At 41.0% G+C, this 12,915-nt stretch overlaps 2 protein-coding genes across 3 annotated transcripts; one reads left to right on the forward strand and one right to left on the reverse strand.

Annotated features, from left to right (window-relative positions):
* The first annotated feature begins 96 nt into the window (after nucleotides 1-96).
* On the forward strand, nucleotides 97-4,238 carry ginm1 (glycoprotein integral membrane 1). The gene is made up of 8 exons (XM_035774697.2): nucleotides 97-293; nucleotides 697-768; nucleotides 852-951; nucleotides 1,031-1,185; nucleotides 1,334-1,493; nucleotides 1,622-1,842; nucleotides 1,938-2,101; nucleotides 2,586-4,238. Exons 1-8 carry the CDS (start codon nucleotides 204-206, stop codon nucleotides 2,686-2,688), a joined length of 1,065 nt encoding a protein of 354 aa, XP_035630590.1. The 5' UTR covers nucleotides 97-203; the 3' UTR covers nucleotides 2,689-4,238.
* Nucleotides 4,239-10,743, reverse strand: LOC118386821 (katanin p60 ATPase-containing subunit A1). 2 transcript variants are annotated; one of them, XM_035774693.2, is made up of 11 exons: nucleotides 10,380-10,743; nucleotides 9,839-10,001; nucleotides 9,585-9,730; nucleotides 9,026-9,194; nucleotides 8,545-8,660; nucleotides 8,304-8,409; nucleotides 8,042-8,200; nucleotides 7,770-7,896; nucleotides 5,455-5,589; nucleotides 5,244-5,370; nucleotides 4,239-5,007 (listed from the first exon to the last, which is right to left on the reverse strand). In XM_035774693.2, the coding sequence occupies exons 2-11, from the start codon at nucleotides 9,998-10,000 to the stop codon at nucleotides 4,809-4,811; spliced, it is 1,446 nt and encodes a 481-aa protein (XP_035630586.1). In that variant the 5' UTR covers nucleotide 10,001; nucleotides 10,380-10,743; the 3' UTR covers nucleotides 4,239-4,808. The 2 variants fall into 2 exon arrangements, with proteins under 2 accessions (XP_035630586.1, XP_035630585.1); XM_035774692.2 differs by having other exon boundaries at nucleotides 9,026-9,215; nucleotides 10,380-10,739.
* Between the last annotated feature and the right edge of the window lie 2,172 nt (nucleotides 10,744-12,915).

Genomic DNA, 12,915 nt, shown 5'->3' on the forward strand with positions numbered 1-12,915 from the left:
TAAGGTTGGGGTTGGGTATAAGGTTAGCCACGTGATTAAGTTAAGGATTAGGTTTAAAATCACATTTTAAGAATATAAATCATAGAAATAGGCGGAGTTTATGACTTTGTGGCCGTGGTAACTGGTGACGACCGTGTTGTTGTTTCCTTTGATCAGATTGAAAATAAGTTTCCTGCAAAATATTTTTCAACGACCGCTAGAAGATGGCGATGAAACGAACATCAAGTTATTCTCTATTTTTTCTGTTTATGTCGTTTATTTTAGCTGAGTCTGCACCTCGACAGTTGAACACGGTAGGAGACAAATTTACCACGGTACTAGACTAGATAGCTATACAAAAAATGTTTTAGAAAAATAAACTAGTCTAGATAACGTCAACTGTTAGCTAGTCAAATCAGCAAGGTAACGTTAGTCTTAACTATGTTTACCTACTGTGCTGAATGCAGCGAGTCAACTAATATTGGTAGGTAACTAGCTGGCTAATGATGCTAACGTTACCTTTGTTGCTATCTGACTCACTGCAGCTAGCTAACTAGCTAATGTTTATGTTTTTATCCAGGTAGCATGAGAACAATACAAGCCAGGAAGAATGCCCTGAAGTGTCACTCACTGGTCCTGATGTTTTGGTGAATAATGTTATTTAGCTAGCTAATGTGTATATCATGTTCCTCTTTCCCATTCATGATTCTCACACAGGAAAGCATTCTGATCAATGTGACAGCAGGGACATTGGATGACACACAGGTGCAGGAGTCCAACAACTTGCAGGTAAGCTATAATACTCTGAAGTTGTCTATTAATAAGCGTATTGGATAATAACATAATTAAATCAATACATTTTACCTTTTCAGATCAACCTGAATATTTCAGTGGATGAAGAACAGGTGCTCATCAATGACATCCCTGTGGAGTTGTCAGGGGTGACTAGGTTGAACTGCCAGGCCTTGCTGTGTGAGTAGTGAAAATGCTTCTGCTGCGTACAGAACTGCATTATGTACCTGATTAATACAGCTTTCTACTCTGTTTACAGTGGATACCATCAATGGAACCAGTGAATTTGAATCTGGTGACTATGTGTCAACTGTCACCCGGGTGATGGTGAGCCAGAATCGCCTGTGGAGTGATTCAGAAGAGGTGGTGGCTCTCCAGGTGTTCAGCGAGGTCATTGAGATGGAGGGGAAAAAGGTCAAGTTACTTGATGGAGAAAAGGACAATAAAATAATTGTGTTAGGATATTTGTCACAGCTAAAGGATCATATTTTCACCATGGTGGGTGGTACAATGATGGTAAATCTGTGATCTTATGGCTTTTGTGTCCTTTTCTATCACTTAGGTCCAGCAGCCAGAAATGTGCGAAGTGAAGATACTGATGAGCCCCAATTTCCAGAAGCTTGCTCAGTATACCAACACCTACCCCATTGGACACAGTGAGATCTTCAGGATCCCAAGGGAAAATGATGTGGTCATCACAGATCCAACAAATCCTAAAAGAAGTATGCAAGAATAACTATTTTCGTTCTCGTACTTTTACATGAAAAGGACAAGTTATCTCAATTTCATTACTAAAGTAGTGTTCCTAAATTAGTTTGTGAACGGTAATGTTCCACTTCCTTCTGCTCAGCTGAAGACCAAGTGATGTCCCATACCACCATTCATTACCCTCTGAAGCATGCTGACACCACCCAGGAGGAGATTGCTGCCCCAGGCAAGCTCCCAGAGACTCCCCTCCGCATGGACCCAGACTTGCTGTATGATAAGAATGATGAGGATGATGACTTGGGAGGGCTGTCGGATGAAATGCGGACAGAGGCACCGCTCAAAGAATCCATCTCCTCTTACAGTGTAAGTAAATTGGACATCAGATCCAAATCAAATCCACAAAATACATTTTCTAGAATGTGCTCGGAATGTGCTTTGAAGTTTGAATCTGTTTGCAGGCCATGTGTCGATGGGTGGAGGAGGTGAGGGACCGCCTGCGACGCTTCTGGTCTGAGTCCTTGCCCCTGTTCTTCTTGATCATGTGGGTGGTGGTGATTGGTGTGGTTGGGTCAGCGGTCATTGTCAAGATCCTGGACATGCTCTTCCCAACATGTGAACACAAGTATGTTTTCACATAGGTCCTGTTGTGCCTGCTTACATGATTGTTGTAGAATTAAATTAAACATTGCCAGGTCAGTATGCAGGATTTGTCATTGACCACACCTTACTGCCAAGACCATTTGAGGCACATCAGTCGCATCTTTTCTTAATGTGGCAATCAGCAGTAGAAACAAGTGTTTTCCCCACCCCTGTTTTGGTAAAAAGCTGAGGGATGGCTGGAGAAATAACCACACTCAAATTCATAGACAAAGGTATGGATGCAAGGACTGAACATCCATGCTAATGCTATCAAAATTAGTTTGAACCAAACATTGGATTATACTTTGGGTTCTGATAGGGCACGACAGCTGAACTAAGAACATCTTTTTCAAGAATCAATGGGTACATATATTAATGATTGAAGTTTAAAATTGTAAGTAGCACTGCTGATTGTCCCCTTTTTAAGTGATTTTTACTAGGAAAATTAATGTACTTTTTTCCTCTAGGGGAATTTTCCATTTAAATCCTGTGACTCTGATGCCTGAAGATGAGAAACACACCCTGCTAGAGAACATTGAAATAGAGGCAGAGGAAAAAGCCTTAAATTAAAACTGAAGACTGAAGTGGAGTGAGTCTGATTGCAGCTGTTGACAAGGCATTATGTGGTTAGAGAAACCATAATCTTTTTGTAGCACTTAAACATGCATTGCATACACATTTGCTTTATACCCTCTACTCAAAACATGAGTCTGTTAATACTGCAAGCAGATCATACTTATGGACCTAGCTACCTACTGCACACTGTTACTTTTAATATTATGATTGTGTTACCTCAAGTTACAATATTACTTTGTTAAGAAGTTTGGATATACAGGTAGCCTAGCGGTGAAGTGTTGGGCCAGTAACCTGAAAGGTCGCTGGTTTGAATCCCCGAGCTGACTGAATATGCCAATGTTCCCTTGGGCAAGGCACGTAACCCTAATTGCTCATGTAAGTCGCTCTGGATAAGTGTCTGCTAAATGACAAATGTAAATATACCACACGTTAATATCGATTTCTTATTGGTTTATTTAGTTATTGCTCAGTTCATTTTATCATTCTGACTGGAGGATTGAACTGAGGATTTGGTTTGTCTGCATGCAAGACAAACAGCTTACTGTTTTTTTTGAGCCAGTACATATGTCAAGGCCTCACCTATACATTCATTGTAAAAGGATCAAAAACTGAAAAAAAATATTGAATGTTGCTATTGCATTTTGACTAAGATTGACTCTTGGCTGCAGTAAAGTTCATAAAATGGACAGGAAGGCCTAGTCTTGCACCCATAAGTGGAGTGCAGAATAATTATCAAATATGAAATTTAACCATTTCAATTGTTCGAGAAGACAGTTCCTACAGTGGCATATTCACTTTGTATCTTCTGTGACAGAGAGCCGAGACCTAGAAACTATAGCATGGACATGAACTGGAGAAGAGATTCATTTCCAGTCTTTACATTCCAATTATGTTCACTCTGGAAACATTGCACTCACAGAATAAGCCCCTGCTGCTTTAATGCCTGTTTGTATGCATTTGAACTGAATATGGTTAACGGATGTTCTTTGCAATTAATGAAAATGGTGACTTGACCTTTTTTCATAAAGCGCATCTTGTCTCAATATAGTTAGTCAGACCTACTCTTCTCCCAGTAGCATATTGGCTGGTTTGCCTCAAAGGCATGACCAAAATATAATTGTATCAATGTGATTCAAGGCTAGGCTCCTGGTTGACGTATGCATGGCATTGAATGGGGCCTTGGCACATCGACTTTCTGCTTCAGCAGAACTTGCAGGAGAGGCCGTAGTAGTGAATGCAGTTGGTGGTCACAGAAACCGCTTCATAGAAAACTGCATGCCAATTTGAACTTCAGTGAATGGGTGAAGAACGTAAGTTATTTTACCTTTGTTGCTTCTATGGTGCCTCAATTCCATTTCAGTCTTGTGTTGTACTGAATGAAGCATGGGAGCATGACTTGTGTGCATAATGTATTTTCATTCTAATCAAACTACATTGAATTCCCAAATGCTGCTCAATAAATGTGTTTCTGTAATGTTCGTGACATTCACGCTACACAATACAGCCAGGTTACATGCAAATAAAGCACATGGAAGCCTTGTCAATGCAAGTAATATTTGACTTTTATAGCTTTATTAAGACATGGTTAGTGTTCTATGATTGGTATATAAATTCACATCCACAAAATGTGGGTAGAACCAGTTGGTTCCCTAAATACATATTTAGAAATTAAATCAAGGTCATAAAAAATGTTTCCTGGTAGTGTATCTTTGATTAACTGATAGCAGTAGCACATCTGATAAAACCCAAAGACACTGGATACTTTGGTAGCAAAGGAGTTAAATTGAAATAGAAAGGACCATAGAATTTGCTGTCATGAGACCTGGTAGTGCAAATGAATGAACTAACTTAACAGCTAATCTACTAGTGTAAATTGAGCTATAATAAAACACAAATCAGAGAATCATTTGGTTTTCAACAGTCTTTGTTCCAGCACTCCTGGGCCTTTATAGAACAGCTTACTTAGGTGCATGGTTACCCTACTTTTAGGCATTTCGCATCACCTAGCCTAAGATAAATAATTTACAAAGAAAGGGAAACCATTACAGTTATATTGTTCCCAGAATATCAACTGAGCATCCCACCAAATTCCCTGCAGGCTTCCTGATTAACTCTCAGCAGGAGCCAAACTCTTCAATCCACTTCTCATACTTCTCTAGATCGGACGCTGATACAGACTTGGACACTTTCTTCAGAGAAGACTCAAAGTCCTCCATGGTGGTGGGCATGTGCATCTCGGCTCTGGAAATGTTACGGATCTCCTCTGGCGTCAGCCCCTCGATCCTTCGCCGCATGGCCATCAGAGAGGCGTCCCTACAGATGTAATGGACACAGTGTTTACTAAAGGCAGTGGAACACACCTGACTTTACTCTCATATGGTGAAGAGTGGTTCATTTCACCATTATTTCCTAATTGAAGAGGAATCTCGTTTTCAAATCAGTGATAGTCTCAGCTGAATTATTGTATTTGAACAAATACGCAAGCGTTTATTTATGACTGTTTTTTGTTCGCTTAAAAAAAAAAAAAACTAAACCTGAAAAGGCCTTACCTGCACACATTGGTGATGTCTGCTCCTGAGTAGCCCTCACTCTGCTCTGCTATCTTTGCCATATCCACATCATTGGCCAGCTCCAGCTCCTTTAAGTTGATCCTCAGCAGCTCCACTCTGCCCTTGGCTGCAGAGAAAACAAGCCATAGTCACACCATTGTGAACATAAATATATATATTTCAGGAAAACTGTGTTCCAATGATTGTTGACCTGAAGGCAGAGGGATGTAGATTCTCTTCTCCAGACGTCTCCTCAGAGCCTCATCGATGTCCCAGGGAAAGTTAGTGGCTGCCAGCACCATCACCATCTTAGAGGGATCCTCATTATCTGATGCTCCTCCCACACCTAAACAGCATAAAATCCCTTAAACAATCAAATCGATATTATCACTTCTATGTATTTAGGGTACAATCTATTGGGCAATAAACATTGTTGTAGAGACATGAATAGTGCATGTACCAGTCGTGCATGCACCAGTGACTCGGTCTATAAAAAGTGGTCAGATGAAGCAGATGCTAAACTACAGGACTGTTTTCCTATCACAGACTGGAACATGTTCCGAGATTCTTCCGATGGCATTGAGCAGTACACCACATTAGTCACTGGCTTTATCAATAAGTGCATCGAGGACGTCGTACCCACCGTGACTGTACGTACATACCGCAACCAGAAGCCATAGGTTACAGGCAACATTCGCACTGAGCTGAAGGGTAGAGCTGCTGCTTTCAAAGTGCGGGACTCTAAACAGGAAGCTTACAAAAAAATCCTGCTATGCCCTGCGACGAACCATCAAACAGGCAAAGTATCAATACAGGGCCAACATTGAATCGTACTACACCGGCTCCGACGCTCGTCTTATGTGGTAGGGCTTGCAAACTATTACAAACTACAAAGGGAAGCACAGCCATGAACTGCCCAGTGACACGAGCGTACCAGACGAGCTAAATAACTTCTATGCTCGTTTCGAGGCAAGCATGAGAGCGCCAGCTGTTCCGGACGACTGTGTGATCACGCTCTCCGTAGCCGACTTGAGTATGACCTTTAAACAGGTCAACATGCATAAGGCTGCGGAGCCAGACGGATTACCAGGACGCATGCTCCAGGCATGTGCTGACCAACTGGCAGGTATCTTCACTGACATTTTCAACATGTCCCTGATTGAGTCTGTAATACCAACATGCTTCAAGCAGACCACCATAGTCCCTGTGCCGAAGAACACAAAGGCAACCTGCCTAAATGACTACAGACCCGTAGCACTCACGTCCATAGCCATGAAGTGCTTTGAAAGGCTGGTAATGGCTCACATCAACACCATTATCCCAGAAACCCTAGACCCACTCCAATTTACATACCGCCCAATCAGATCCACAGATGATGCAATCTCTATTGCACTCCACACTGCCCTTTCCTACCTGGACAAAAGGAACACTTATGTGAGAATGCTATTCATTGAGTACAGCTCAGCGTTCAAAACCAGTGCCCTCAAAGCTTATCACTACGCTAAGGATCCTGGGACTAAATACCTACCTCTGCAACTGGATCACCCCCAGGTGGTGAGGGTAGGTAGCAACACATCCGCCACGCTGATCCTCAATACTGGAGCGCCCCAGGAGTGAGTGCTCAGTCCCCTCCAAACACACCAAGACAGTCGTGAAGAGTGCACGACAAAACCTATTCCCCCTCAGGAGACTGAAAAGATTTGTCATGGGTCCTGAGATCCTCAAAAGGTTCTACAGCTGCAACATCGAGCGCATCCTGACTGGTTGCATCACTGCCTGGTACGGCAATTGCTCGGCATCTGACCGCAAGGCACTACAGAGGGTAGTGCGTCCACGGCCCTGTACATCACTGGGGCTAAGCTGCCTGCCATCCAGGACCTCTACACCATGCAGTGTCAGAGGAAGGCCCTAAAAATGGTCAAAGACCCCAGCCATACACTTTTCTTTCAACTACCGCATAGCAAGACTCATAAGACTCTTGAACAGGTAATTAAATGACTACCTGGACTCTGCATTGTGTGCCCCCCCAACCACTCTTTTTCTGCTGCTGCTACTCTGTTCATCATATATGCATAGTCACTTTAACCATCTATACATTCATGTACATACTACCGCAATTGGGCCGACCAACCAGTGCTCCTGCACATTGGCTAACTGGGCTATCTGCATTATGTCCCATCCACCAACCCCTCTTTTACACTACTGCTACTCTGTTCATCATATATGCAGTCACTTTAACCATATCTACATGTACATACTACCTCAATCAGCCTGACTAACCAGTGTCTGTATGTAGCCTCGCTACTTTTATAGCCTCGCTACTGTATATAGCATGTCTTTTTACTGTTTTATTTCTTTAACTACCTATTGTTCACCTAATAACTTTTTTGCACTATTGGTTAGAGCCTGTAAGTAAGCATTTCACTGTAAGGTCTACACCTGTTGTATTCGGCGCATGTGACAAACTTTGATTTGATTTAATTAATTTGGCCTCCCAATTAAGCAGAGTGGCTGCTGTTACTGTACCATCCATCTGGACCAGCAGCTCTGCCTTCACCCGCCGGCTAGCCTCATGTTCCTCTGACGTTCCTCTGCGGCTGCATATGGAGTCAATCTCATCAATGAATATGGTGGTGGGGGCATAGAACCTGGCCTGTTCAGAGGAGAAAATTAAACACTGAAGAGCCACACCTGAAAAACAGCCTTTTCACATTTTCGTAATATGATGCCGCCGGTTCTCTCTTTCAGGAAGAAAAATGTACTGCACGGGCAGAGGAGCTGATGAGGCAGAACCTTACCATTTCAAATAGAATGCGGACTAGTTTTTCAGACTCTCCTCTGTACTTGGAAGTGAGAGTAGAAGACGAGACGTTAAAGAATGTGGTTCTGCACTCTGTGGCAACGGCTTTGGCCAGAAGAGTCTTTCCTGTGCCTGGAGGACCCACCATCAGCACACCCTAAGAAAATATTGAACATGGATACACCACATATTAGCAAGGCATCATATCAACCAATCCAAATAATATATAAATCAAGTGGGCCTCAGGCTTCGATGTATACCTTCCATGGTCTTCGTATTCCTTTGAAAAACTCTGGCATCCACATAGGTAGCACAACCGCTTCTTTCAAAAGCTTTTTTGCTTCTTCCAAGTCTGCAATATCATCCCTATAGGCATTGGGGGGAAAAATATTTCCTGTTTGACAACTCTTACAACGAGAAACATACGTTATATTTTTAGGATAATCCTGGAGGTTAATGATAGCTGTTCAGGGAGGTTCATTGATAGCCAGTCAAACATACCATTTGACATTGGGGTTCTGTGAAATGATGTCTCTCTCCAGGGCCTCAATAAGGTCTTTGTCATATCCTTGTCCGTCAAACCGCTTCACCTCTTTCTCTGAGACTTCAGCTTTGTTCTGCAAGGCAAACATACAGGAAGATTGTCAGCCCTGAGGGGGCTCACTGTGTAGTAGAGGCTCGCTCTATTCCAGGAACCAGACTGACAAGGTGGTGATGATGATTTTAGGTAAACAGAGTGAACAATGTTTGGTCAACAGTGCAAATAGCTTTCAAGTTAAGGTTGGGTAATGCCAGGCAAAGCATTAGACATTTTCCCTGGGACAGTGATCATTTATAAAGTTGAACCTTTATATTTTTGTTCGTTTACAATGAAAATATAGACCACTCCTACCACAAGGAGGATTATGTGTGTATTATGTAAGGGTGTAACAAAGAATCTTTCAGTCCCTATTTGAGCCCTTGATGGTACATTGTTATTTACCTTGTCGTCTTTTGGTTTGGCTGGGGGCTCTTTTTTTTCCTTGCCCTTCAAAGGTTTGGCTCGGTCCCCATTGGCCCCACGTGGTGACTGGCGATGCTGAGCCCGCACACCGGCCACACTCAGGCGGTTGTTGTGTGGTTTACTGTCTTTGTAGGGAACCGGGGGCCTCCTAACCGGAAGAGGAGAGGCTCTTTAAGGAAAGAAGGGAATAGTACATCAATCAGCCTAAGCACTCCAAATAATACAAACTAGCTGAACCTAAAAGTATCTTAAAAGATGACATTTGGACATCAAGTGGGTACCTTTGTGAGTGCTGAAAGAGCAGGCCACTACCAGGCACTCTGAGCACTAATCTCACTCATATGACTGGATCATTAAGTTATTTTCTTCAGACAAACAGCTTATTCTCCCCTCTTACTAACCAAAGTGCAAACCCCATCCAGATACTAATGCAAAGACATGAAAACAACTTGAATATATTTTCCAAGTAAATGAATGACTGGGTCTCTAAATATATACACTAGAATATACATCTGTGTGAACGGAGTCCATGCTGTACCTGCGCTCTACTTGTACAGGCCATATGTCATTAATGTCATCTTGATTACTTGGTGGTTTGGATGGGGTGGTCTCCAGTTGAAAACTTTCTAGAGTTGTCATTATTTCTTGAACCTGATTGTTTTCTTCGTTTATCTCTTGCCATACCTGTAAAGAGATGTCAATAGCAACATTAGAAAGGCACATTTGCTGACCAACACTCTGTTCCAATCAAACAAAATTAGGTTTAACAATGACTAATGTCATAGATTTTACCTGTTGCCATTTCTGTTGGAAGCTACTGTCCCGTACTGTGAAAAGGTACTTCTTGATTTGTTCAAGTACTCCCCGATAACAAACAATAGCAGAACTGTAGTTCCCAAGCAAAGCGTACTCTCGAGCAAGTTTCACGTTTTCATTGATCTCATGCAGACTCATTCTAGAGAGATGAACATTTTATTAGATTAAAGTTGTGTTTTTTTGTGATGTTATAATGCAGTTCTCCCCAGAAGGCATGACAACAGAGATCATGTAAAACAAAACATTAAATGGCACAAGATGGACATGAAGATGCCAGCTGTGACAGGGAGTTGAATGATATCGGATTGTTAGCTTAGCATAACTTGCCTAGTTTGTTAACTAACACGTTTCAGATGAAGGAACGAATATCACAATTTAGAAAATACCAGCAATAAAACTAGCAGAAGTATTTGTTACATAACGTTACTGGCACATAAAAACACATTTCATGTCAAATTAGCAACTACAAACTAACGCTCAAACTTCTTTAGCATGCTAGTTTGCTAGCTACACCCACCTGTTGCATTGATGTAAAAAAACAAAAATACGACACAAAAAGTGAGAACCGCACCCAAGGACTGAAACAAATCGAGTCAAGCGTTTAAAAATGGCAACAACAAAAAAAATAACGTTAATTACATTTCTTTTCGTCTGACAAAAAGAGCTAAAACCACACCGAAACCTGACAACACACCCGCCTATGAACGTTTGAAGCTGTCAACTCAGGCGTCATATCCTGAACTGTAATCAGAAATGGAACGGCAGCAACAGCAGCATTATTTTAACTCTTTCATATACAACACGTTAAAATACAAATATGGCTTTGACCCTCTTCAACAGACGACACCTTTGGGTGATTCCCTCAAACACAACTCTAGACCTCGAAGCGAGTTCCACTGCGTGTTTTCATTATTCCCCACTAATCAGGGACAGTGGTGTAAATTACTTAAGTAAAAATACTTTAAAGTACTACTTAAGTAGATTTTTTTGGGGTATCTGTACTTTACTAATTTATATTTTTGACATCTTTTACTTTTAGTTCACTGCATTCCTAAAGAAAATAATGTACTCTTTACTCCATACATTTTCCCTGACACCGACAAGTCAGTGTTACATTTTAAATGCTTAACAGGACAATTCACACACTTATCCCGAGAAAATCCCCGGTTATCCCTACTGCATCTGATCTAGTGGACTCACTAAACTCAAATGCTTTGTTTGTCGATGATGTCTTAGTGTTGGAGTGTGCCCCTGACTATCTGTAATTGGAGTGTGCTCCTGGCTGTAATCTGTAATCTGTAATTTAGAAAACAATCGTGCCATCCGATCTGCTTAATATAAGGAGTTTGAAATGATTTATACGTTTAATTTGATTACTTAAGTATATTTTAGCAATTACATTTACTTGTGATACTTAAGTATATTTAGAACCACTTTTAAATGTGCCTTTAGAGGCCATGCAATTCTATGCTCATCTCTAAAACAAAGGCAATTTAGGTCAAAGAGTACATATTAACAAAATAAATACTACAACTGTACCATAGAGACAGAATAAGTTAGGGGAAAAACAAAAGGAAATGGTCTAATTCAAGAAAGATCAAATGTAATATATTTTAAAAAATAAAGCAAACTGGATGGAATATGGAGAAAAATGCCCCATACTATTTTTTAATCTTCAACATAGAAATGCTTCCAAAAATGATTTACTGAAACTAATGACGGAGTCACCCATGGTTCATGAAATAATATTTTGAAAGAGGAAGCAAAGTACTTTAAGCATATGTTTTCATTTCAGTCTCCTCCATCTCCACTAACCAAAGTTAATTCTATTGATTTTTTTTCTATTAATGTAAAATTAACAGCTGTAGACTCATGTGAAGGCCACATTACAGAGGAGGAACTTCTTGATGCTATTAAAGCCTTTAAGTCCGGGAAAACTCCAGGGCTGGATGACATACCAGTTGAGGTATACCAAACCTTTGTTGGTGTACTCAGAGGACCATTATTAAAATGTTTTAAACATTCCTATAAAAATGATAGGTTATCAGATACTCAACGAGAAGGTCTGATTTCATTATTCCTGAAACAGGAACCAAGTGGTAAATATAATAATCCAGTCGGTTTCAAAAATTGGAGGCTGCTTACACTTCAGTGTTGTCATGCAAAAATTCTAGCAAAATGCATAGCACATAGAATTTAAAAGGTATTGTCGGATATTATTCACCCTAATCAGACAGGTTTTTTACATGGACGATACATTGGCAGTGGTGTAAAGTACTTAAGTAAAAATACTTGAAAGTACTACTTAAGTTGTTTTGTGGGTATCTATACTTTACTATTTATATTACACCCTGAGGAAGGCACAGTGATGCCAAAATATTGGTGAATAGCCATTACATTTTTGGAGATTATACATGCAGTGTGCGACTTTCTTTTGATAGTTTAGTTTATTCGCCGTTATTCAGCACCTCCACACAAACTATTTTCTGGGTGTGCGCCAGCTCATGTTTTATCTACTATTTCTATTTTTGACAACTTTACCATTTACTTCACTACATTCCTAAATGTACTGTACTTTTTACTCCATATACACTGCTCAAAAAAATAAAGGGAACACTTAAACAACACAATGTAACTCCAAGTCAATCACACTTCTGTGAAATCAAACTGTCCACTTAGGAAGCAACACTGATTGACAATAAATTTCACATGCTGTTGTGCAAATGGAATAGACAACAGGTGGAAATTATAGGCAATTAGCAAGACACCCCCAATAAAGGAGTGGTTCTGCAGGTGGTGACCACAGACCACTTCTCAGTTCCTATGCTTCCTGGCTGATGTTTTGGTCACTTTTGAATGCTGGCGGTGCTTTCACTCTAGTGGTAGCATGAGACTGAGTACAACCCACACAAGTGGCTCAGGTAGTGCAGCTCATCCAGGATGGAACATCAATGCGAGCTGTGGCAAGAAGGTTTGCTGTGTCTGTCAGCGTAGTGTCCAGATCATGGAGGCGCGACCAGGAGACAGGCCAGTACATCATGAGACGTGGAGGA

The sequence above is a fragment of the Oncorhynchus keta genome, chromosome 8, assembly GCF_023373465.1.
Source record: "Oncorhynchus keta strain PuntledgeMale-10-30-2019 chromosome 8, Oket_V2, whole genome shotgun sequence".
Classification (NCBI taxonomy): domain Eukaryota; kingdom Metazoa; phylum Chordata; class Actinopteri; order Salmoniformes; family Salmonidae; genus Oncorhynchus; species Oncorhynchus keta.

Coding starts and splice junctions, on each gene's coding strand:
- LOC118386821 (XM_035774692.2), bottom strand. CDS start 10,000: ATGAGTCTGCATGAGATCAATGAAAACGTGAAACTTGCTCGAGAGTAC. Junction 9,731..9,838: donor TCCAACAGAAATGGCAACAG/GTAAAATCTATG, acceptor ATCTCTTTACAG/GTATGGCAAGAGATAAACGA. Junction 8,661..9,025: donor CCAAACCAAAAGACGACAAG/GTAAATAACAAT, acceptor TTTGCCTTGCAG/AACAAAGCTGAAGTCTCAGA.
- ginm1 (XM_035774697.2), top strand. CDS start 204: ATGGCGATGAAACGAACATCAAGTTATTCTCTATTTTTTCTGTTTATG. Junction 1,186..1,333: donor TTGAGATGGAGGGGAAAAAG/GTCAAGTTACTT, acceptor TCTATCACTTAG/GTCCAGCAGCCAGAAATGTG. Junction 1,494..1,621: donor TCCAACAAATCCTAAAAGAA/GTATGCAAGAAT, acceptor CCTTCTGCTCAG/CTGAAGACCAAGTGATGTCC.